Below are 26047 nucleotides of genomic sequence, written 5' to 3'. Positions count from 1 at the left end.
CCTGCTGCGTCACTGATATCACCGTCAACGTGAGCGTGTCACCGCCGGACTTGATCAAATCAACCACCTGCTTGTGGGTGGCTCCCTCCACGTTCACGTGATTTCTGCAAAGACAAAAGAGAACGAACGAAAAGCGCTCATTAGTATTGTGCCATTCCCAGCTTCCGAGCAATGAGATTGCATAAGCGTCACGTTGACGAGCTAACCCAAAAAGACCGGACTCGGCAGCGGCCACCCGCGCACTAATGGTCGGAATCGGTTCCGACAGCGACTGTCCGGCCCGACTAAAAATGTCCTCCTCGTCGTCCGTGTCGTCGTCATCGCTGTCCACCGGCAGATCCCTGGAACTGGGGTGAAAAATCGCCTTGTTATTGGACAGCACGTACGACGAGAACAAACTTCGCTGCATTTTCCGGATTTTAATTAACGGAACAGATAGTACAAGTCCGGGAGCAGATTCGCGAGGCTGTTATCACTGCCGGAGATCGAAACGGAGACTGAGCAACTTGACTGCCGGACCCGCTACTGGATGCCTCGGTATGGAAATGCCTACAATAGGGTCGGATACAAAGCGGAAATCGGTTCCATGCCAACCCTCGCGCGCGCGTCAGTAAATTGCACTTCGTGTCGATTGCTTTTATCGATTTTATGTCAGCACATTCCAGAGCCAATTTTCGACTAAAACAAAGTTGTGTACCGGCCGACTCTATTGTCACGGCAGCTCCCGCCCCCGCACCCCGTTCCACGAAGGCTTAAATTTATTAACAGAGATAGTACACCGGCATGACAATCATTGTACAGTCCGCTTGATGCCACAAAGATGCGGCCGCAACTGACGCGTTCTACCCGGAATCTGCGGGGAAAAGTATTGTGCTCTCCGAGCCGAGCTGATCGAATTAACCGCCTCGTTAAATGTTGCCATAGTTGCTTTGGGGAGGTGGACATCATCTATCCCGGGAGTGGCCTCCGAAATGACGCGTGACTGTCGACTGGCGCGTGCCACTTTTGCGCAACCGAAACGGTGATGATGATGCACTGTGTAGGGTGGTGTGGCGTGCACTCAAAGATAACACTCGGACGGGGCCAGAACCTTTTGCAACAAAGTCGGACCTTGAAAGTTTTCAAATTGTACAAATTTTCATTTCCGTGTCGTGAACATATTTCTTTCTGAATTCGGAAAATGCTTAGGACCGGACACCAAGATGAAAACATAAAGTAGACAAAGCCACAGCCAAAAGACCAGTCTAAGCAGTTCAAATCTGGGTGCACCCTCCAGAGACATTGTTGTATAAGAGCGGGGAAGGGTGGCTGCATTCGGATTATGATACAACTGGGGACAAATTGGTCCCATGGTGGTCGCTAATTATATTATCTACCGTACAGCGCAACTCTAGAGCACTTGTTTTACGCTGGTGTTGCGTTCACCGAGAGAGTGTGCTTATTTGCAAAGTGAATCTCGGCGTTGAGTCCAACAGGAGGGGGATCTATCTGATTAGAGAGGAGACACATTTATGCTACCCCTGCTTATTAGCAGCTTTAGCTACCACCACAGATTCGTTATGACTCAGCTTACCCTAATTTGTCATGCAACTTTGAATAGTGCAAGTATTTAGCATTATGGTTAAATCTAAACTTGTTGTTACCTTTGTAATTCTATGTCTATGTTTAAAATATGCATACAATAAAAGTACAGAAAACAAACTATGTAATTCATCGTGCCCTTTTAAACATAATATTACATCGTTCCATATTTCCCACACCAAGCGCAGACCTGTTGGTTCATTCATCAGTCTGTGGCCGCGAGCGGATGTGAGCCGAAATGTTCAAGTCTGACGGGCATCCTTTCTTCGTCATATTTTTTTTCTGAAGACAACCTGCCCCAAAACGAACAATAACAGAGTGGCAGGATGCGGAGTCGTTCTTTCTTTTTCCTTTTTTTTATTTAAAAGATGGAAATAGAGACGGGGAGAGACCGTGCACAAAACCAGCTTTTTATCTTTTGCTCCTTCTGTGTGTTGCATGCAGCAAAATTTATTAAAGGAGCGGAATGGTTAAAGCAAAAAACGAAAATAAATAAAAACATTTAAATTTGTATCAAATGGTTGAAGTTGTAATGGAAACAAATCGATGGCTCTGTGCACTCTTGTACTTAGCTTGCTGGTTTTCCTATCTAGTTAGCATAAGAGAGCACAGAGGCATCGAAATATTGATGTAAGCTTTTCCATGGCAAGGTTAAACTAAACTTAAATAAATAAACAACTGACTCAGTTCAATTGTGCAGGGAGAGAGAGCTGCACTGCAACGGGTCGGTCGTGTGTGCTGTCACGGGCATAATTTTTTTTACGATTTCTATGTGAAAAATATTAAGTTTAACAGTGAAAAGTTATCCATCCGTCGCGGAAAATGTTTCTACGTACGAATAATGTGGAATTCAAGTGATTCTTGAGAAAAAAGTGCAATTTATTGTGATTTTTGTTTCAATTTGGAGCAGGAGGAAAATGGCGTCATGTTTTAGCACTTCTTGGGCTACGCCATCCGGAGAGAGAAAACTTAGTGGTGTTAGTGTATCTATAATTTTCTCTCGCGAAAATGGTTGTGAAAAAGCAGAGTACAGAGAGAAACAGTTTTTTTTTTGCCGCGCGCTCCTGGCTCCTCGCTCTTCCCGGAAAAGAAGGCACATGAGAGCCGAGAGAACATGCTGGCGTGTATGACGGTGTTGGTGCTGGTGTAACGAAGGCGGCCAACAACAGCAGCTTGACTTGGCGGCGTGATTGCGGAGGAAGTTGCAGCTTGAAACCCACATGGCGCTACTGCTCCGGACCCGGTGAGAGCGTTCTTTTATGTTTTGTTTTGTTTCTCGTCTTGAATGGTGTTAGTGTGAGCAAGCGAATGATCGTGATTACGATGTGAGAGAATGAGTGATTGGCTGTATGTGTGTGTGCTTCTCTTCCCGAATACCACAGTTGACTCACAGTAGAGGTCACAAACTCACAGATTGAATCCGTGTCAAATTCAATTTTTGTATTTTGAAGTAGAAATACGCCGCGTCTTTTGTATTTTAACAGTTCACGTCGCGTTCGTCGCGGAAGGTTTCCGTTGTCGTCGTTCGTTTTACCTCGTGTTTGTTTGTTTTTTGCTTTTCTTCGGTTAATTGTTCGGCTAGAGACACCAATGTAGATATTGCTGAAAATAATAAATGCACAGTATATTTTCCCGGCGATTCAGTCTTTCCACAGCCGGCTGTCTAAGAATGAATCGATTTTAATTTAACACCAAATTTTCTCTTACTATTTACTCGATACAGCCGGCTGTATGAGTTTAAAACCTACTTAAACTTAAAATTGAAAATATATAAATCATTATTTTCCTCAGTACAGCAGGCTAACTGAGTATAATAATCTATTATTATAAACTTATAAATCATAAATCTTTAAATCATCCACATTACTCATTACAGCCGGCTGTATGAGTTTAATATCATAAAACATAAACCACTTTTTATCAACCCGCAATACCTTTCGAGGTATATCCTAGGGTCTACCTTTCTACTAACATTGAGTCCAAAACCTCCCTACAAACATCTATACCACTAAGGTGACGCAGGGATCCTTGCGCACTTTAGATAGGTGTTTACTAACATTCCTTCCGCTCCCCAAAGGATAGCTTAGACCCGGCAAGGACCCCCTTATGCCCTGGGCTGTATTACACACTCATCAAAAGATGAAGACATGGTATCTCCCGTGTTGGATTATTGTTCCGGATGAGGGTCTAACACAACCACACCAAACAGTGGGATAAGCGTTGTGGAGCCATCCGTGGATAGGGCGTCCTAAAATGCTAATGCTAATGCTAATGCTAATGCTAACTGACTCAGTTCAATTGTGCAATTCTCTAATTTATTTTTGTATTTTTTTTTTTTTTAGTAAACTTAGTGTGCACTTTTCCCATGACCAAAGAAGTCATTATCATTGGTTCGTCCATACACATCTTCATACAGAAAGGCTATTAAAATATTCAACTATCTTCTGAGAACAGTTGTAGGTTAAGCTTAGAACTTATCAGAAGAAAAAATAGTTATTCTCTAAAAATAATTTACCCATTTTGTTAATTTCGCTTTTCACAACAAAAATTCTTTTGAACTATGGCTCAAGTTGGTCAAAGTCAAAGTATCTAGAGTTTAATTTTTTTTAAAGGTCCTATAAACATATGAAACACAATAGCTTATAGGACCTTTCAAAAAAAAAAAAAATCTAACTATGTAGATTAGATAAAGTTAGGCGGGTTTTCGAGCTGTCAAGAAATGACCCGGAATTTATAAGAAGATTTTCAGAAAAGTGAAAATTTTACTATTTTCCGGGAAAATTCCACTGGATTTTTTTCTGTTTTATTTCATGAAAAAATATTTTCGCTTTAAAAGCATTTTTCGGATCAGTTTGGAAAGCTGAACCTAAAGAAAAAAATCCGGTGAAATTTGCCCGAAAAATTGTCAAATTTTCTCTTATCGTAAAATCTCCATATAAAATCCAGTTTTCGTGCTAACAATTTTGTTGACACCTCGAAAACCCAATTTTTCGATACAAAATAATGATTTTTGAAAACAGTTGGAAAGGCTAATTTGATTAATTTTTAAATAAACATATTCAAAAGATCAAAAACAAATCCTTTTTGCTATTAATTCAAAGGCTTGTATCTCAGACACTGGTCCAATTTTCAATATCTTTGAAACAAATTTATATGAAACAAGCCTTACCCGACAAACTTCGTTCTGCCTTTTTTCGTTTGTTGACGTTTCTTGCTTGTTTGCTAATTCAGCCTCCTGTGATCAAAATTTGATTTTGCGTAACTTTTTTCATACAATCTGCAGATTTTCCGGAATCGGTTCCAGAGTGGCCAAAGTTGTAACTTTTTGGCGTAAGAACCTTCCTGGGACTTATACGAACCCAACGCAACAAAGAGCACCTCGATCCGACATTCCGTGTTGACTTGATTCGCGTTCGAACAAAACCGTCGAATTTTTTTATATATATAGATATTCAGTCATTTCTTTAAAAAATCAGAGTTGACAAAACTACAAGTACCCAAAAACCATGTTATCAAAGAACTTTTCAATTGCAAATTTAATTTTAACATCTAAAAATATAGTTAAAAAACTAATTTTATCAAAAATCATTATCTTTCCGAAAAATTGGCAACACACTGCCAAATGAATTTAATCATAGCTCAAAAGATGGGATTTTTCGTCGTCTCAAACATATCCAAATACAGTCATTGGCCAAACCGTTCATTGTTTGAAATTTTGTCAAAATTTTCTCCCCCGCGTCCAAACAGCAACTCTTTTTCGATTCTTTTTTGTACGGATGTTCTAACACAAACCCAAGTTCACGTTGAGTTTCAGACATTGGTTACTTTGGGTTTGAACTCTGGTGACAAAAATTGATTAGTTTGCACGATTTTCCCAGCTAAAAACATTTTTTTATCTGAAAAATAACATGGATTTTAATACAGTGGACTCTCTCGTTGTCGATATTGAAGGGACCGTCGAGAGCGGGAGTTATCAAATTATAGAACGGAAAATCAAAGCAATCTATTTGAAGGGACTGAAAAATTTATTGACAGCTGGAGCAATATTGATATCGAGAAGATCGACAGCCAGAGAGTCCACTGTATCAATAACTTGTCAAAGCTAAACCAAAGCTCGTGTATTGCTCACACCTTATGTTCAAGACAAATGTTCAAACACGGGTTCAAACAGTTGTTCGGCGAACTCAACGAACACTGTTTCAAACAGAACAGTGTTCAAGGTCAAAAACGAAAGATCAGGGTTCGATTTCAATGACTGTCCAAATATGTTTATTTTGCGCAATTTAATTTTGTGTGTAGAAAAAGGGCATTTTTTAGATTGCATCTATTTGTTCTGAAACGTTCTAAGAAATACCTACAACTTTGCCGAAGTCACCAAATCGTTCAGAAAATTCGTTCTCAAGAAACAAGCCTTATTTGTATGGACGGCTGCCAAAATTGTATGGAGATTTGTATGGACGAACTAATGATTTAATCGTCATCAAAATCAAAAAAAAAATACAAAAAAAACTTGTCGGAAGTCTCAGAAAATTGCTCATGGAATGCAAACCCAGCAAAACAATGCAAATGATCCAATATGGATTGGCTCATTTGGATGTGCGACAAGAGGTCGATGAACAAAAGGTCGAAGGAGCAAATGATCGAATGTGGAACTAATTAAACAAAATTCTGTAATATTTTTGTAAACTTTCCAACACAGAATACATGTATTAACACATCTGCAGAAATAGTCAGACTTCTGAAAAATGTGTTAAATTTATTTTCACACAAACCAAACAGCAATTATTATAAGGAGTTTTCCATTCCTTAAAAAAATATATGACATTGTGATTTATCCAATTCTTTCAAACAAAAGCAGTTCTTTAAAAAAGAAAAAGTGTGACTTCTAAAATAATCTTAAAACAACCTATTCTTAATGATGGTATTATTTTTGTGAGTTTTTCCATTCTTTTAATTATGAGCATCAGCTTTTTGAATAAAAAGTCAGATTTAAAAAAATATATTAGTTATGGTTATTATCTTTGTTTCTATTAAAAAAAAAACAACGTATACGTTGATGTCGTTATATATTTGTGGGTTTTTTCTTAAATATTTTGTATTTTTTCCATTTCAATATTGGTTGTAATAAGTTTTTTTTCATTGTTTTAAAACAACCTGTTCATGAACGTCCTAATAATTTTGTGAGTTTTTCCACTCTTTCAAACATGAGCATTAATTTCAAAAAGAAAGACGTCCATCTAAAATGTTTTGTGAGTTTATCCAATCTTTAAAAAACTATTCTTGATGGTTGAAATAAATTTGGGCCTTTTTCATAAGCAGTTCCTAAAAAAGAAAATAAATCTGACTTCTAAGATATTTTGCGAGTTATCTATCAATTTTAAATCTATCCTTGATGGTCGTAATAGTTTTGTGAGTTCTTCCATTCTTTTAAACTTGTTATGTTATTTAAGGGTGCACAGCAACCAAGGAAGTTGTTGTCTTCTTATTCCAAAATTGTCAAACTTACGGACCCAATCCTGCAACAACGGGATTGTAAAATTAGTCAAACTTTATTGTAAATTACTCTGTGGACAGTACACAGAAAAAAAAATGATGGTAATATTCATCAGGAAATGGTGACAGATTTTGTGGCAAAAAAAATGATTAATTTTACCCCAGAAAATGATGAATATTCATCAGTTTTTGATGAATATTCATCAGGATCACATTTTTACACATTTTTTATGTAATATTACTCAAAAAAAGAGGTAATATTCAACCTACCAAATTTTCAACATTCCAAAATTCAACTTTTTTTTTCTGTGTACTTTAGGGGATGAATAAAAAAGTATGTCAATAGTACCCGTAGTTTTGGAGATACTAAAATGTCTGTAACAAAATTCTAGGTGCAAAAGCTCTGGTTGATGTGTACCGTTAAGGCCAATGCAAATATTGTTTAAAGTATTTGTCGCTTGCCTTCATAATTGCCTCAAAAAATAAGTGGGCAAAATAAAGTATTTTTTTTTTTTTTTTTTTTTTTTTTTTTTTTTTTTTTTTTTTTTTTTTTTTTGGGAGGGTGGTCCAGCCGCACATCGTTGATGTTGAAACCTCTAAACTGGGCCCTCGTCCTGTCACGTCCGTCAGTAGTCTTGTCGTACATTACAACTAGAATCAGATCTGCCAATGAATTAGTACACTTCGACCAAATAAACACTGACGCTGTATGGATCTGACTCTAGAATAAATGCACAGTTGTGTGTTATTCATAAGTCCAACTTATTCAATTATTCATTTAAGTCCAAATATTCATTTGCTAACTACTTTGGATTGAAAATCTAAATTTTAATCTAAAATCCTCTAAACTTAATGTTCAAAACTAAACGTTCCTTTAACTGTTGCAGTACTACTTCTATAAAAAAAACAATAAAAATTTGTGAACTAATGTACAAATAGGATAGAAATCACGATTTTAAAAAGAAATGATCATTTACGTCAAAAGATCCGTAGTTCCTCGATTCGCAACAATGGTCAATACAACCATAATCCGAAAACCGTTAGTTCAACAGATCAACGAATTTTGTCCGATATCATTACATTATTGATTGATCGAGACTCTATGGACAATTTGACATAAAAGAATTCCTAGTATTCTACATCTATCAACGTTTATTGACAGCATTACTCTAACTTAACAATTGCAACTAAATTTATCATCAAATAGATTTGGAAAAGATACAGATTTATTTTAAATGCTAGTGCTAAGCAACAAATCAATTGTACTATCCTGAAGTCCCACCTAAATCCCACATTGTGATAGTGAAAAAGTCACAGAAGCAGCGGTGTCTTGTGCAATTGTGATATTTTCACTATCGGAGAACTACCTAGTTCACGAAGACAGCTTATCGGTCAACGCTTAAGCCCTGGGGCTGCGACAAAGCGAGTTCTCGTAGCATGAAGTGGTGTCCATAGTGCTTATAAAAAAGAATTTATACCCAAATTTGAACTAATGCACTAGGATCAAATCATGCCCCTTGACTTTACAAGGCCCAGGGAATAAGTGGGCAAAATAAAGTATTAAAATTGAATCGAAAATATTAACGATACAAGTTTTGAAAAAACATTCGATTTTTTGTCTATTCGGCCCATATACATTGTTTTCCTTGAAATTTTTCACCTAAATAACTTTTGAAAAGTTATGATTTTTGAAATTAATTTTCATCATACAGTAACATGATTCATCCAGCAAGCCATCTGTCAGCACGAATCTATGGTCCTACACGGCTGATTTAATGTATGCGGCATTGATTACCCGGCTGTTTAGTATTCATTCGCCGACCGGACCGAACCGGCACGGAACAACGCACACACACACACACACTCTCGGGGGCGGGACAGAGAGGAAGGTGGTGCATTCATGCTGCTGCTGCTACCGTTGCATGATGTGTTTGCATTATATTTATGCATTTTCGCATAGCCACACCAGGCCAAGCCATGGCCAGTGAATGAATAGCGGGTAGCGAAAAAGTGGCCACACTTTGAGGGCCGTCTGGGTTTGAAACACACGTGGCACAGGTTGGAGAATATGTCCATTTAATAACAGTGACTGATTAGCGTATAGTTATGAACTAGCGCTTTGTAGACACTCTTAAAATTGAATGGATTTTTTTTTTAACTGAAACTCTTTCGTGTATTTTTACAACATAAAAAAAATCAACAATTGTTAATAAAATGTTAAACAATTGATCATATATTTTTTAACTGTGTCAATATTTGAAGCCTGTAAAGGACAATGTATTTTACAACCTTTCCAACTCAGCAACTGTAATTCTGTGACATACCCACAGAAAGAAAGAGAGACTTCACTCCTTTGGCAAGGACGTGCTTTGCGCGGTCGTTATTTGCTCTGTTTTTATGCAAAATGACACCAAATGAGGCCTAACAGAATAAGCAGTAAGACGATGGCGGGGACGTCGTCACTAGACCTCGTAATCAAATTATAGCGCAAAGGAGCAGCAGCACCAGTAGCCTTGACTTTCTTGGGGAAGTTTCTGAGTTTTTTTAATCGACTCGAAAAACCAACGAAAAAAGTGCAGCAACATTCATTATATGTACATGTACAGTAAGATGTTGCAAACGTAACATTTATTACTTACTTACGAATACTGGAAAATTTGTATCTTTAGAAAGGATTTTTTTCTTGTTCCAGTTTACGATTAGCACATTAAAAAAAAGCTTTTTACGATTTTTTTAATTTTAATTTCAATTACTAGCAGCTAGATTACCAAAATACGTTTTTATTAACTATCGACTTTTTTTTTATTGTGTATTTTAGGGGATCAGAACATTAGTATCATTTGCTCTAGAGGGCTCTGAGAGGTATCATTCCCGGTCGACCATGTTTGATTTAGAAAAACATTTCAATCCCCAAGAGTAGATTACACAATCTACTTAAGACATTTTAAAAATCTGGTACAGATGTACGATTTTTTGAAGAAATTATGATTTTAGGATAATTTTGATAATAGGTCGGTAATACAAAATATTAAAATTTATGTTTTATCTCATTACAAAAATTTTAAATTCATATTTAGTTGAAAAATCAAATTTGCAATAAGAATATACCTTAACCTTTCATATAAATGCACTGTTTTTAATTTAGAGGCTTTTTCAAGTGTTCTTTTATTGTAATAAAAAAAATGAAAGGAAAAGCACATTATCTTTGCTCTTTTTATAAATATTATTTTCAACTTAAAACCAATCCATTTAAAAGGGCAAACAGGCTTATTTTGGACATTTAATAATATTTGTAAATGTCCAAAATAAGCGAGTCGATTTAGGGTTCGTTCAAAAATTAGGTCCATGAATAGGGGGAAAGGGGGGGGGGTCTGAGGTTTGTGACAGCCCATGTTAAGGGTATACGAAAAGTGCGTGACAGGGGGGAGGGGGGGTGTTAAATCCTGAAAATCTCTGGACAATCCCTTAAGAAAAAAAATTCAAACTTCTTTGGACGGTTTAGTGTCCCTTTAAATTAGTCGTGGGCAAAATTGAGCGAACCGTTCAAATGAACCGGCTCATTCAAAAGAACGAATGAGCGATCGCTCAGGAAAAAGGAGCGGCAGTTCATTTTGGGAACCGATTCATTCCAGAGAATCGTGAAAGTAAAGCGCGTGTTGAGGAGCGACCCGAACGAGAGCGCCCGGGCCGTGGTCGAACGGCGTCGATTTTGCTCACTCTTTCGTTCTTTCGCTCTCGCTCATTCGCTCTTTTTCGGTTCGTTCTACCGCGCGTTTTTTCACTCGTGGTGGTGGTGTGGAGAGAAGAGAGGAAAAGCTTGTGTGAGGGGCAGGGATGGAATAATCGCGAAAAAATCAATTTCGCTTGCGAACTTTCTTCACCCGCGAAAGAGATAGGAGGCAAATCACGCAAAAGAAAATCGCTCCCGAAATTTTCCAAGAAAATCAATCTGCTGATGATTTTTTGTGAATTTCCTTGTCAGCACCACTCAAAAATATTTATTTCACTTTGTTTGCACACATTGCCCATCTACAAAATGTGACAGGTCATTTTTCGACGTGTGACGTTACGCTTGCAAGTGTTATAGTGAAAAAGATGTTCCCCCGAATAATCAAGATGATGATTTTTTTTGTTTCTTTTTACCGATCTTTCGTGCGCGAGAGAGGAGAGCCATGCTCCCTTTGGATTTTTTTCTCTTGATGAACATCCAAAGATTTTCTTTTGATGATGATTATTCCATCGCTGGTGAGGGCGCCAGCCACACGACGTCAAATTCTCTCGCACATCCAACACGGAGAGAAGAAAAAATCCTCGTGATTTCGAATCGACTGATTTGAGTAGTGCGGTGCCTGTGTGGACGCTCAGTCCTGTTTTTTCGTGTTATTTTCCGTCTCTTTTGTGTCGCTGTTCGAGTGCATGGGGTGATTGGTCATTATAATTAAATAATAGCATCAGTAGTGCGGTGCCTGTGTGGACGCTCAGTCCTGTTTTTTCGTGTTATTTTCCGTCTCTTTTGTGTCGCTGTTCGAGTGCATGGGGTGATTGGTCATTATAATTAAATAATAGCATCAGTAGTGCGGTGCCTGTGTGGACGCTCAGTCCTGTTTTTTCGTGTTATTTTCCGTCTCTTTTGTGTCGCTGTTCGAGTGCATGGGGTGATTGGTCATTATAATTAAATAATGGCATCAGTAGTGTGGTGCTTTTCGGGACGCGCAGTTCTGTTTTTTTTACCTTCTTATTTTTTCATTGTTTTTTTTCACTCGCGTTCGTTGGCCGATGAGTTTTTTTGTGTTGTTCTCTTTTTATAGTTTTTTTTTATAAAAACGTACCTATTTTTTTTGAGACTAGCAAGTCGTATTGCTGGATTAAGCCCTTTCTATATCATCGATGATTGGAAGGCACGCCGTCGAATATTTTTTAAGGCTTATGATATAAAATCATTTTAATAAATGAAGCCCTTCCTACATCACCGTTGATCGGAAGGCACGCCGACGGAGAATTTCTGGAGAATCGCGGTCGAATTAATACTATATTTAAATCCCTAGATAGCTATCTTTCCGCAGCCGGCTGCCTAAGATTTTTAAAATTTCAACCGATAAATAAATTGCTTATGGTCGCATCACCTACCACAGTGAATCCTGACCTCATACCCATCTTACTAACCCCTCAAAACTCATGTGATACTTTGTCGGAGACGCAGCTGATTTAGCGGTCCCATCACTCAAGTATCGGCTAACATTCCCATCCACTTCCCCGTGTCTTACCTCTGGTCGTGGCCGGCGTCGGTATTGATCAGCATGATAGGGACCTTTGAAAATTGCGAAGGGGTGATGATTGGTTCCTACTTTTCATCTGTGGTCCACGGAGCAATGTTTGGGGGTCCTGGTCAATAACGAAGTAGCAGCTACGGGTAGACACCAATGCTATGCTATGCTATGTGATTTCGAATCGACTGATTTCGAACAAAGGTTGCAAAATGGTTTGCATGCTAGTTATACACTTTGAAAAGCATTTCTAGTGCCTTGCCAAACAAAAGAAAAGGATGGGAATCAAGCGATTATGGACAGCACATTTAATTTTATTGGAATTTTGAGGTTTTTCTTAAAAACATCTTTTGCCTTAATTTTTTCAATTGAAAGTAAGGCATCGTGGAAAATTGCATGTCTCTGTGCTCTCTTGTACTAAGCTTGCTGGTTTTCCTATCTAGCACAAAGGCATCGAATTGTTGAACAAATTTGAGAATAGCGATTTTTTAATTTTAGAACGGCGTATAAGCATTAGGATTAACCAAAAATAGCCAAAAAGGCATTATTGTTTCACTCTTATAAGCATTTTGACAGTTTGAACCTTTTTTGCATATTATTGAGAAATTTTTCACGATACTGCAAGTGTAAAACAATAGCTGACTTCCTACTGCGGGTATTTTTAAATAGTTTCTTTTTTCGAAATTTACTCCAGAATTTTGATAAAAAAAGACCTGAAAAAGTATTTTTTTTAAAACATAAAAGAAACAATGACCGTAAAAACATTTAAACATTTTTAAGTTTAAAAAAAATAAAATAACCACTACAAAATTAACCGATTAAAAATATTTCGCAATATTTTTTTTTAATTTTGCAAAAAAAAAGCCACTGGTTTCAACAACAAAATTAAACTAAATTGGTTTCACAAATTAAAGCAATCAATTTTTTTTTTTTTGGGTGATCCAGCCGCACATTGTTGATGTCGAAACCTCTAAACTGGGCCCTGGTCCTGTCACGTCCGTCAGTAGTCTTGTCGTACATTACAACTAGAATCAGATCTGCCAATGAATTAGTACACTTCGTCCAAATAAACACTGACGCTGTATGGATCTGACTCTAGAATAAATGCACAGTTGTGTGTTATTTATAAGTCCAAAATGTTCAATTATTCATATAAGTCCAAATATTCATTTGCGGATAGCTACCTAACTTGAATTGAACACAAGATTTAAAGTAACCTATCCGAAAGCTACGCTTATCTCAAATCCCCGAAATTTTAGATAATAGCCAAAAAATCTAGAACGTTTCTTTTAAAACCTGTCTGGCTTCTTTTAAAAAAAAAACAAAACAAAAAATAGATTAACAGTACATATTTTCAGGGTTGGCAAATGGCAAAAAACCATCGCGAAGCCCTCGTTTGATTTATTACCTTCCAGTTATAGAATTCACTATAATGATGTATGAAGCAATTGTAGATTTTGTACAAACGAACAATTTTGTAGAACATTGTATTGTTCCAAAGTAAAAATTGTTGACACTAGAGCGTAAACAATGTCTAAAAATGCCACCATCGGCGTCCCTCACTCGCGATGGTGAGGGGATTTTTGTTTACGCTCTAATGTCAACAGCATTCAGTTTAGAAAAAAACAATGTTCTACAAAGTTGTTCATTAGTAAAATATCTACAAGTGATCCATACATCGTGCTTGCCATTTCACTAGGGCACATAACTTTTGTAAACAAGAGTGTGTCCCTTTCACACCTTATGTAAACTGTCATTTGAGTGAAAGGGATACACTATTGTTTACAAAAGTTATGTGCCCTTTTGAAATGTTAGGCTCCACATGATTAAAGTAAATTCCTTAACTGGAAGGAAATATATTAAAAAAGCTTTTTGGAGGCCCATCGGCAAATACCTTCCCTGCATATTTTACAAGTAGTGAATTAAAAAAGAGACGACCATTTGATCGTCAAAATTTCAGTAGATCCTCGAATCGCAACAATGGTCGATACAATCATAATCCGACAACCGTTAGTTCAACAGATCAACGAATTTAGTCCGATATCATTTCACTATTGATTGATCGAGACTCTACGGAAATTTTGACAAATCATAATGGTTTTTATGCTACTTGAATGAAAATCACCGATTCTGATAGAATTACTAAATTCACTATTACTAATTTTGTCCCTAAATAAATAAAAGCAAAGTATAAAAAGTTGATATTAAAATCCTAAATTCTACAAAAAACATTTTTTTTTTAAAACCCGCATCCTAACCTGACACCCACATTAAGATAGGGAAAAATCACATATGTAGCGGTTCATTGTACAAATGTGATATTTCCACTATCGGAGAACCTCCTTGTCTCGATGACAGCTTACCGGCCATCGATTAAGCCCTGAGACTGCGCCAAAGGGGGTTCTCGCAGCATGAAGTGTTTGTAAAAATGGAAGCTTCAGCAATATACTGAACACTTCGATTTTAATTCCACATCGAATCAAATCATACTCTTTGCCAAACAAGCGTCAAACCTATGACACTCATTATGACAAAGCCCAGGGAAATTAAAGCAATCAAATTTACATCAAAATTTTTTACGCCACATAAAGAATAAAATTGTATCTAAAATATGCATGTATTGAGATAGGGTTGCCATATCTTCAAAGTGTGTGACTCTTTCGAATGATTTTTTTTAAATATCAATCCAGCATCATGTCACATTGTTAAATAAGACATATTTTTCGTCAGAATTACTACGAATAACTGACATCTTAAAAATTGAAATAAAATGCTCCAGACATTAGACAAAATGAGCTAACTTCAAAGGATGTCCCTACTTGTCTCAAAACCCACCAAGCATCAGCAACGTTCTGAACCGTCTGTACTTTATACAAAACAGTCTGTTAAATGACGCCCAAAGCAACCATTCGACACGTATGTTGTATAATGCGGCAAGAGCCTATTATGAGCTGTTCATATGCTGTCTTCTGATTAGCATATCAGCGTCATTTGTACATGCGTGTGTGTTTGTGTGTGCATTTGTGTACTATCGTTCTAGACGCTCAAACAATTTTAAACTCGTGACAAAGTGACTCAAGTGTATAATGTATTTGTCATACTGTTGAAGCAGGTTCTTTGAAGTGAAGCTTCTGGCTCGTTTCCAAAGTTTTTCGATACAATAAGTTTAAAAGAATTTTTGATTGCTTTCGGAAACTCTAAACTCCCTAACTAACGCAAACTCGCCGGCGAGAAAGTTTAAAATTATTTCTCTTCCATGCATCTACTTATATTACTAAACTCGTGTGCCTGCTTCGGCAAGCTCGAATCCCAAGGCGGATGACTTAATCAAATTAGACATGATTTAATTCAATTTCTCCCCGGAGATGGAAACTCAGCACGACACGTTGTTAAGCGTTCACATCCAGAGCCAACTAGAAGGTTACAGCAGCAGCAAAGGGGTGCAAATCACTTGAAAACTCGATTTGCACTGCAATCCAACCAGTTTTTGCCAAATACCTTCGTTCCAGTTCCAGACCGTCGTCGGTGGCGAGGGTGGTCCCAGTTGCCGGTTGGAATTCCAAACAATTAACGTAATTGATGCCAGCCGGCGGCACGGCAGTGGTCGTCATGACGTTTCCCACCAAGGGAACACAGGGCACCATTTGCATCCTCTATGGCACTTTTGCCTCCCTGGGGTAGAGGTCCTACCGCTGGTCGTTCACCCAACCAGAACCACAGCATCCACTAGCTCGATATTGCACAACAGGGTGTGTGGTTCACAGTTCAACTGTACTAATTAATTGACTGCTTCGTCGCAAAAGCCTGCGTACGAAGAAATTATGAGCTCAAACTGAAAACAGGTCAAGCCGCAGCCAATTGTATGTGCCACGGTGGGTAATCAACGACAACTGGTGGTGGTGCTGGTTAATTTTATTCCGGCAGTGCTTGGCGTACACAAGAGTTCTATACAGCACCCTGAGGCTGAGCTCACTGCACTGACTGCCGGTTTTTAATCGCGAAGCAATCCAGCGCAGAGCTTTGAAATGATTTGTTCAGTTTGTGTTTGAACGTTTTCTTCAAATTTAATAATTTTCTCTTAAATTATATTTTATTTTTAAATAAGAGTATTTCTGTAGAATTTCGAAAAAATATGTTAATTTTTTTATTATTTGTTGTATGAAACATATGTCCAAATAAGCCATTGTGCATCATTAGTTTCTTCGTACAAGTATCCATACAAATCTGTGGGTTGACCATAGAAAAGTGGTATGAAAACATTCGAAAATCTGTATCACGAAACAGGATTTTGTGATCGATTTGTTGTCTACGACAAAGTTGGAGGTTATGGTTAGGACTATTCAGAAAAATAGCTAGCTGGGCAATCTTCCAACAAACCCAGAAATGGATTCGATTATCCAAAGTTTCAATTATTCGAAGTTCGATTATCCGATGGTTTGTATGAGACTTCGGATAATCGAATCACGTACAAAAAATACTTAAACTCTAAAATTAAAAACAAGACAGCGAAAAAAAAAATTTTTTGGTGTTTCGATTATCGGGAGTGAAATTTTTCCGAGACCTTTGATTGTTGATTTGGTTCAAACTTTGTGGTGGCCTCTCCTAAGACCAAAGAAGCCATTTAGTGTCATTAATTCATCCATACAAGTCTCCATACGATGTTTGGAGCTGTTCATACAAAAATGGTACGTTAACATTCAAAAATCGGTAACACTTGAAGGAATATTCTGATCGATTTCGACAAAGGTGTAGGTATTGATTTGGACTATTCCGAAAAAAATAGGAACACTGAAAAAAATCCTATTTTTAAATTAACCTTTTTCACAAAAAATAAATTTCCCGAAATCCATATTTTCTCATATTCGATTTTTTTTTGATATGTTTTAGGGGACAAAAAACCGCAAGCCCATGAGAAATATGGACAAAAATGTTGCACCGAGTAAAGATTTTTTGGAAAATTGAAATTTTTTTGACTTCAGTTTTTTTTATATAAAATTAAATTTGCAATCGAAAAGTACTTCACAGATTTTTTTTTATTTTTTGCCTAGCTTTTTAAAAGGGCTATACTTTTCGAGAAAAAATATTTAAAGAAATGGATAATCATAACTTGTGTGACACTATTTAGAAACAATCGAAAACGCGAATTTTTCAGTTCAAATTAAATTTCAAGTATTTAGCTCTATCCTAAAAACGGTGCACTTTATCAAAAAATCTGTTCGATTGCAGATTTGAATTAAAAATATTATTAAAAAATATATATGAAAAACAGAAGTAAACAAAATTCTAAAATGGATCAAAAATTGTGGGATTTTGTCCCCTAAAAATATCTAAAAAAAACATCTAAAATTCAAAAATTACAGTTTTTTTTGCATAATTAAATTTAATAAAAAAAAAAGATAATTTAAATATCGAGTAATTCCAGCTCAAATCAGGAATTTTTCTGGCACTTTTGTACCCGACCATCTCCGATTTCAATGAAACTTTTTTTTCCTAGGCTTGTGTACAAAAATATTTTTGTATTCTGTAATTTAGAAAAAACTGTATCTCGAAGCCGTTACATTGTATCAAAATGTGATATGAGTCAAACTTGTAAGAAATTGGATGGGTTTTCTGAAAAAAAAAATGCACTGAAAGAAAAAATACGCCACTTTTATGAGATTTTTTGATTTTTATGTTTAAAAGACAAATTTTAAGGTGAGCCCACGATTTTTTTCGTTAATTTTTTTGTGAAAATATCCTAAGATGTTACAAAAAAACTCACGAAAAATGCAGGATGTCTCTTCTAAAAAAACAAAAAAATCATTTACTAAAACTGTTTTTTTTTAGAAAAGTGGTCTATATGTCAAAAAAAAAAAAAAACCGAGTGGGAATCGATTTTGCAGACAATTTTACATAAAAGTCTCTATATTGACCATTGCCCTATGTGTAAAGATACAGCGGTTGTACAAGTTAAAATGATTTTTTTTTTTTGTGGTTTTTAGAAATTTCCATATGACAGACTTGATTTTTTAGTTTCAAACATATTTTTACCGGAAAGCTCGTCCAATTTCCAATAAGTTTGTCATTATAAAAATATCTTCAAAAAGCCTAGCAAGAATTAAAAAAATATATCAAAAATGAGTTTTTTCAAGTTCTACCCAATAATCCAAGTAATTGACCCTCAATTTCCAAACGATGATATCTTGATTACCACTGATCAGATTTTCATTGTTAAAATGTGAAACTTGTGTGATATTTTTTCAACTCCCTTAAAAAATATTAATGTGAAAACATTGATGAATATGATTATTTTGATACTCTCAAAGTGTCATGATTAGCTAAATGAAAAAGAGTTCTAATATGGAAGGAAGACTTCATTTTCGAATTGGATAATTTACACTAAGATCAGTTAAAATTAGTGTCTAAGATACAAGTTTGAAGTTTTACTGCAACACCGGGGTCCTTTGTAAGCACTGTTGCAAGTTTCTGCTCATTTCTAGGCGTCCGAAGGTTATGTGTGATGAATCACCCAACATGATTCAAAAACATCTTAAAATTTATAGCCATTATCAGTAGAACAAGTTTCTTAGAAAAATTGTAAAATTCGTGAATCATGCTTGAAATCTGGTTTGGTGGCAACACAACTTGATATTTTATGAAACAAATAAATTCTAATAAATTTTGATAAAACTCGAAACTTTTCATATACTTTTTTTTTTTTTTGGGATGGTGGTCCAGCCGCACATCGTTGATGTTGAAACCTCTAAACTGGGCCCTCGTCCTGTCACGTCCGTCAGTAGTCTTGTCGTACATTACAACTAGAATCGGATCTGTCAATGAATTAGTACACTTCGACCAAATAAACTTTGACGCTGTATGGATCTGACTCTAGAATAAATGCACAGTTGTGTGTTATTCATAAGTCCAACTTATTCAATTATTCATTTAAGTCCAAATATTCATTTGCTAACTACTTTGGATTAAAAATCTAAACTTTAACCTAAAATCCTCTAAACTTAATGTTCAAAAGTAAACGTTCCTTTAACTGTTGTAGTACTACTTCTATCAAAAACAATAAAAATTTATGAACTGATATACAAATAGGATAGAAATCGCGATTTGAAAAAGAAATGACCATTTACGTCAAAAGATCCGTAGTTCCTCGATTCGCAACAATGGTCGATACAACCATAATCCGAAAACCGTTAGTTCAACATATTAACGAATTTTGTCCGATACCATTACATTATTGATTGATCGAGACTCTATGGACAATTTGACATAAAAGAATGCCTAGTATTCTACATCAATCAAAGTTTATTGACAGCATTACTCTTACTTAACAATTGCAACTAACTTTAACATCAAATAGATTTGGAAAGGATACAGATTTATTTTAAATGCTAATGCTAAGCAACAAATCAATAGTACTATCCTGAAGTCCCAACCTAAATCCCACATTGTGATAGTGAAAAAGTCACAGAAGCAGCGGTGTCTTGTGCAATTGTGATATTTTCACTATCGGAGAACTACCTAGTTCACGAAGACAGCTTATCGGTCAACGCTTAAGCCCTGGGGCTGCGGCAAAGCGAGTTCTCGTAGCATGAAGTGGTGTCCATAGTGCTTATAAAAAAGAATGTATACCCAAATTTTAACTAATGCACTAGTATCAAATCATGCCCCTAGACTTTACAAGGCCCAGGGAACTCGAAACTTTTAATATACTTAAACTCAAATTTATATACATTTTTTAAGTTAATAGCCTCGGTTTTTGCCTTACAATTTAACACAATTACCTGTGAATTTTTAAAATAAATTATTAAAAGTATCCTTACAGATGGTCAATTTGAGGTAATCAATTCAGTTTGCACACTTTTAGGCTAGAATTAATAAGAACGCTGGACTACCAAACTCAAAATCTTGACCTTTGAAAAAAAAATGAAATCCTAACATTGTCAAAATTTAGATACAAATAAAAAAATTTACAGTTGAATTTCTTTCAAAAAATTAAAAAAAAATGATGTGAATAAGAAGATAATTTTCTGTACAAATCTTATGTACAGTGAGTCAAATATTTGTCCGTACCCCCCCCCCCCCCCCCCCGCCGTACGGAAAATGTTTGTGATATAAAAGTACATAAAATTCCACTAAAGTGACATGTTTTATACATCAATCGACGTGGCAGAATGTCCTCTTTAAGACACTGTCATTGGATTTGCAAAAAACTTTTTCTTAAAAAATACAAAAATAGTTTACTGAAAAAAGTCAAAAAAAGAGGTCAAATAATTGTCCGTACCCCTAGTAAAAGTACAAAATCCGATCGATTTAAGTGAATTTATTTATGAAATGTTGTTTCTGTGTCAAATACTAGTACCTCTAGCCAGTTTGTTTGTAGTTTATAGTTTATATTAAAAATTGGTTTAAATTTAGTTTTTTTAAGTAAAACTTATCACTTTCCGTGCTGAGAATTTCTGTACCGTCCTGGGTCAGAGTGTTTTGCTTGGGGAATTTGAAAAAGTCAAATGTCAGACTAGGGACTCGTAATCGGGCTGTAGTGGACGAAATTGGATGCTTCAAATTGCAAGAGGTGGGTTTTTTTTGTCCTTTATCTGACCACCACAAAATTCCCCCCCGAGGGGTTAAACCGGTTCCGGGACAATCCGGATTGTTTAACGGTATTGTTCCGAAACAGTATTTTTAGTCGAATTTTATGTACTTTTATATCACAAACATTTTCCGTACGGGGGGATACGGACAAATATTTGACTCACTGTAATAGATAAAATTTGAAATCTGACTAGCATGAAGACCAGACTTGCCAAATATCTTTACAGATAATTTGAATCTGAAATGGTAAAAAGCTAACACAACCGATTTTTTTTTTAAAGCTACGATAAATTGCAATTTTTGAGACAAAAAAAAACCCAGTAGCGTCATTTCACTTGCGTTTTGATTACATTGAACATTTTCACGAAAGTTTGGGTAGAAAACATTATTTTTGCTGGCAATTCCCCATCGAACGTCCTCGTTGGATTTATTGTTTACTTCGCTTCACACTGTGTCCACGCAGAGTACTAATTTTAGCCGCAATTTGCTATCATTAGCGACCCTTTTCACGACCTCGGTACGTGCACCATCAGCTACCACTCCAACCTGGGAAGGGGAGGTCCTACCTTTGACTTTTGCTTTATTTTGATTGGTAATTCATAACAGGATAATTTGAAACGTTGTTTACACAGAGTGAAAATGATACAAATAATTAACAATTACATTGAAAACAAATTTAAAACGTTCTAGGAAATTTCAAGACTTAAGCATTCAACCATAAATTTTGTAAAATTTGAACCAAATAAATTCCAGAACAACTGCACGACTTGTTTTCGCAAACCAGATTAAACCAACCGATCCCTGGAACCGATTTTTTATTTCTCTTCCTAGTAACAGAAAAAAAACAGCCTCGTGAAAGCCAAACCAGCTCACATGCCCCACCGATTACCGTTTCCCAATTTGCCGACCCGAAAATTGCTTCCCGAAGCCGCACGGCACATAACTCAATCAATTGCCGGTAATACGATAATATTGCGGTTCGAATGGCATCTGTGTCATTCCCGGAGAAATGCAGCCATACCACAATACCACACCATCCCCTGGGTCCTGGTTTTTCGTCATCGTTCGATTAATCCATCGTGTTACGATCTCCATATACCTAACTGTGACTTATGATTGGAGCTCTTAGTGGCTGTAGCTATGCCATGGCTTGGCAAACGTTTTATTTTTAGCCAAACTTGGCAGTTGGTCCACGTCCAGAGCCATCGATAAAGCTAATAAATAACACAATTTTGTTCACCTTTGAAGATGAGGCTTTTCTCACATTTTTAGCATGGCTTCTATTTATAATGTTTTTTGGAAAACAAGAAAAAAAGAAGAAATTCAATACTCATCTTCACTAAAAAAAGCAAGCAAAATATCAAACCCACCGAATGTCCGGATCGCTGGCTGCTGTGAGCTATCCTAACATGATAAGCAAATATTTGCAATTCTCTCTCTGATTCGACTTTTGAGCTGTTCCTGGTTGTTTTGCTGTTCGAACCAGATGCATCACCCAGCAGACAGAAACACCATCAGATCGGTGGTGGTGGTCGGTCACTCCAACAACAAAGTTGCTCGGAAGATTGCGAAAAAAAATGAAAAAGATATAAAAAACAAGCACAACAGCTGCTGAAAGATGGGCGTTTTTATTCGTGCGATTTGCACAAGTACTGGTTTCAATTAGTACGGAGGAAGCGGTTTTCTTTTGCGCAATTTAGTTTTTTTTTTTTGTACTGAATGCTGTTCAATCATTTTCTTTCTTTGATATTGATTGCCTTATGCGTTGAATTCAAGGTATGACCTCGAACATAGAAAAAACTTTTTTTTATTAAGGATATCTTTCTAAACTAAATTCAGATCAATTTGCATTTCAAATTTGTTCTTAACCCTCTAATGCCCTTATTTTTCACAACTTTTGTTCTAAGAATAATTTTACTTCTCTTGTTTTATATTTTTCTTGTTTAATTATTAGTTTTTTCGAATTGCATTTATCTTGTTTAGTTTATGATTGTTTCATTTTTTTTTAATTTTAAAAGTATCACTTCTCGATTAAATTTTCAAAAGGTCCTATCTGCATAGGAAACCCATGAGGGATAGGTTGTTTTGAAAATTTAATCTAGTCTTCTTCAAAAAAAAAATATAGGGCGAATGCAAATCTTAATTCAATTTGTTTCCAAAAAAAAATCAGAGTCAAAAAAAATATTTCAATGCTAAAAATTTAAATTATCATTGAAAAAAACGTTGAATCTATGCTAAACAGGGTGGCTACTTTAATCCCATTTTCAAATTCTTGATTTATCCAGAACTTCAAATGTAAGGATTTTTTATTATAAATTAAAAAAGTTAATGTCAACCCTCGTTTCAAATCGTCAAAGTTTCTAAATAAATTTCAAAAATTAAACAATTGACAATTTAGGAAAACAAAGAAATTTACAGCAAATTTGTTGAAAAATACTCAAAAATGGAAACACTCATAATTTTGATTCAAAGATAAAACTTGAAAAATCAGCCTCCAAACAATAATTACATAAAATTAAAAGGCTCATTTTAAAAATTGGCAAACATAAAGTTTCTGATCCCCGATTTAAACTGGAAAATAAAAAGTGAATGCAAAAATTAAAAATATTTTAGTATTGAGCAATTCCAGCCCAAAACAGGAATTTTGTTGGTACTTTTTTCTCGACCCTCTACGATATCAATGAAACTTTGTAGACATGTTATCCTACGCTTATGTAAGCCATTTTTATGTATATAGGGGCCAGTTACACTCGAAAATGACATTTGAGAAGGGCGAAAGTGTTTTAAATATTTTTGTATTTCGTAATTTAAATATTGCTGTATCTCGAAGCCGTTGCATCGTATCAAAAAGTGGTCAAAGACAAGCTTGTAGGAAATTTGACGGGCTTTTTGAAAAAAAATCACTGGAAGAAAAAAACACTCTACTTTAATGAGATTATTTGATTTTTAAGTTTAAAATTCAAATTTGAAGGTGAGCCCACGATATTTTTTCGTCCAAATTTTTTGTGAAAATAGCCTAAAATGTTACAAAAAGACTCACGAAAAATGCAGGATGGAGCAACTCACCTAAAAAAATACAAAAATCATTCACCGAAATTGTTTTTTTCAAAAGTGCTTTAAACATCAAAATTTTCAAAAACCGAACACGAGAGTCGATTCTCCAGACAATTTTACATAAAAGTCTCCATATTGACCATTGTCCTAAGTCCAATCCTTGTGAAGTTACAGCGGTTTTAAAAATAAAAATGTTGAAAAAATAGGTTTTTTGATGGTTTTTTGGCAATTTCTATATGACAGACTTGATTTTTCAGTCTCGAAAATATTTTTACCGGAAAGCTCGTCCGATTTCCCATAAGTTAGCCTTTGACCACATTTCAATTGGATGTATGGGCTTACAGATATAAGCTAATTACATTGCTCATAACTGAAAACATAATATTTTTTTTGTTTTTTTTTTAATTACGAAATACAAAAATATTTAAACCTTTTACGCCCTTCTCAAATTTCATTATCGAGTGCAACTGGCTCCATATACACAAAAATGGCCTATATATGCCTAGGATTACATGTCTACAAAGTTTCATTGAAATCGGAGAAGGTCGGGTACAACCGATTCCCTATTTGACATGGAATTGCTCTATAATAGTAGTTTAGGTGCAAAAAGAGGATTTTTTCAGCACGAGTCCTACATTTAACCAACGAGGTTTTTAGTTTTAAGTTTTAAGTTTTAAGTTTTAAGTTTTAAGTTTTAAGTTTTAAGTTTTAAGTTTTAAGTTTTAAGTTTTAAGTTTTAAGTTTTAAGTTTTAAGTTTTAAGTTTTAAGTTTTAAGTTTTAAGTTTTAAGTTTTAAGTTTTGGGTAATTCTCCGCCAACTCACACAGCAGTTGCCCCGACCCCTCTTCGATTTGCGTGAAACTTTGTCCTAAGGGGTAACTTTTGTCCCTGATCACGAATCCGAGGTCCGTTTTTTGATATCTCGTGACGGAGGGGCGGTACGACCCCTTCCATTTTTGAACATGCGAAAAAAGAGGTGTTTTTCAATAATTTGCAGCCTGAAACGGTGATGAGATAGAAATTTGGTGTCAAAGGGACTTTTATGTAAAATTAGACGCCCGATTTGATGGCGTACTCAGAATTCCGAAAAAACGTATTTTTCATCGAAAAAAACACTAAAAAAGTTTTAAAAATTCTCCCATTTTCCGTTACTCGACTGTAAAAAATTTTGGAACATGTCATTTTATGGGAAATTTAATGTACTTTTTGAATCTACATTGTCCCAGAAGGGTCATTTTTTCATTTAGAACAAAATTTTTCATTTTAAAATTTCGTGTTTTTTCTAACTTTGCAGGGTTATTTTTTAGAGTGTAACAATGTTCTACAAAGTTGTAGAGCAGACAATTACAAAAAATTTGATATATATACATAAGGGTTTTGCTTATAAACACCACAAGTTATCACGATTTTACGAAAAAAAGTTTTAAAAAAGTTGGTCGTCATCGATCATGGCCGTTCATGGTCACCCACGACAGACACGGACGACGAAACAAAGAGAAACGCAAAAAGTAACTTTTTCAAAACTTTTTTTCGTAAAATCGCGATAACTTGTGATGTTTATAAGCAAACCCCTTATGTCTATATATCAAATTTTTTGTAATTGTCTGCTCTACAACTTTGTAGAACATTGTTACACTCTAAAAAATAACCCTGCAAAGTTAGAAAAAACACGAAATTTTAAAATGAAAAATTTTGTTCTAAATGAAAAAATGACCCTTCTGGGACAATGTAGATTCGAAAAGTACATTAAATTTCCCATAAAATGACATGTTTCAAAATTTTTTACAGTCGAGTAACGGAAAATGGGAGAATTTTTAAAACTTTTTTAGTGTTTTTTTCGATGAAAAATACGTTTTTTCGGAATTCTGAGTACGCCATCAAATCAGGCGTCTAATTTTACATAAAAGTCCCTTTGACACCAAATTTCTATCTCATCACCGTTTCAGGCTGCAAATTATTGAAAAACACCTCTTTTTTCGCATGTTCAAAAATGGAAGGGGTCGTACCGCCCCTCCGTCACGAGATATCAAAAAACGGACCTCGGATTCGTGATCAGGGACAAAAGTTAC

General features: G+C 35.7%; 1 protein-coding gene across 2 annotated transcripts in view; it reads right to left on the bottom strand.

The window, feature by feature from the left end:
• The window catches only part of LOC120420006 (sorting nexin-27), a 36377-nt gene that overhangs the window by 7146 nt on the left and 3184 nt on the right, over positions 1–26047 (bottom strand). Inside the window, exons 1-2 of one of the 2 annotated variants that reach the window (XM_039582908.1) lie at positions 207–424; positions 2–104 (exon numbers count right to left, since the gene is read on the bottom strand). In XM_039582908.1, the coding sequence (XP_039438842.1) occupies positions 2–104; positions 207–409 (306 nt within the window). In that variant the 5' untranslated portion in view covers positions 410–424. Of the gene's footprint in view, position 1; positions 105–206; positions 425–26047 lie in introns of those variants that run through there. The other variant, XM_039582907.2, reaches the window with a different exon arrangement.

Source organism: Culex pipiens, chromosome 3 (genome assembly GCF_016801865.2).
Source record: "Culex pipiens pallens isolate TS chromosome 3, TS_CPP_V2, whole genome shotgun sequence".
NCBI classification, from domain to species: Eukaryota; Metazoa; Arthropoda; class Insecta; order Diptera; family Culicidae; genus Culex; species Culex pipiens.
Note: the sequence above shows the minus strand (reverse complement) of the source record. Positions and strands in the feature narration are given on the sequence as shown.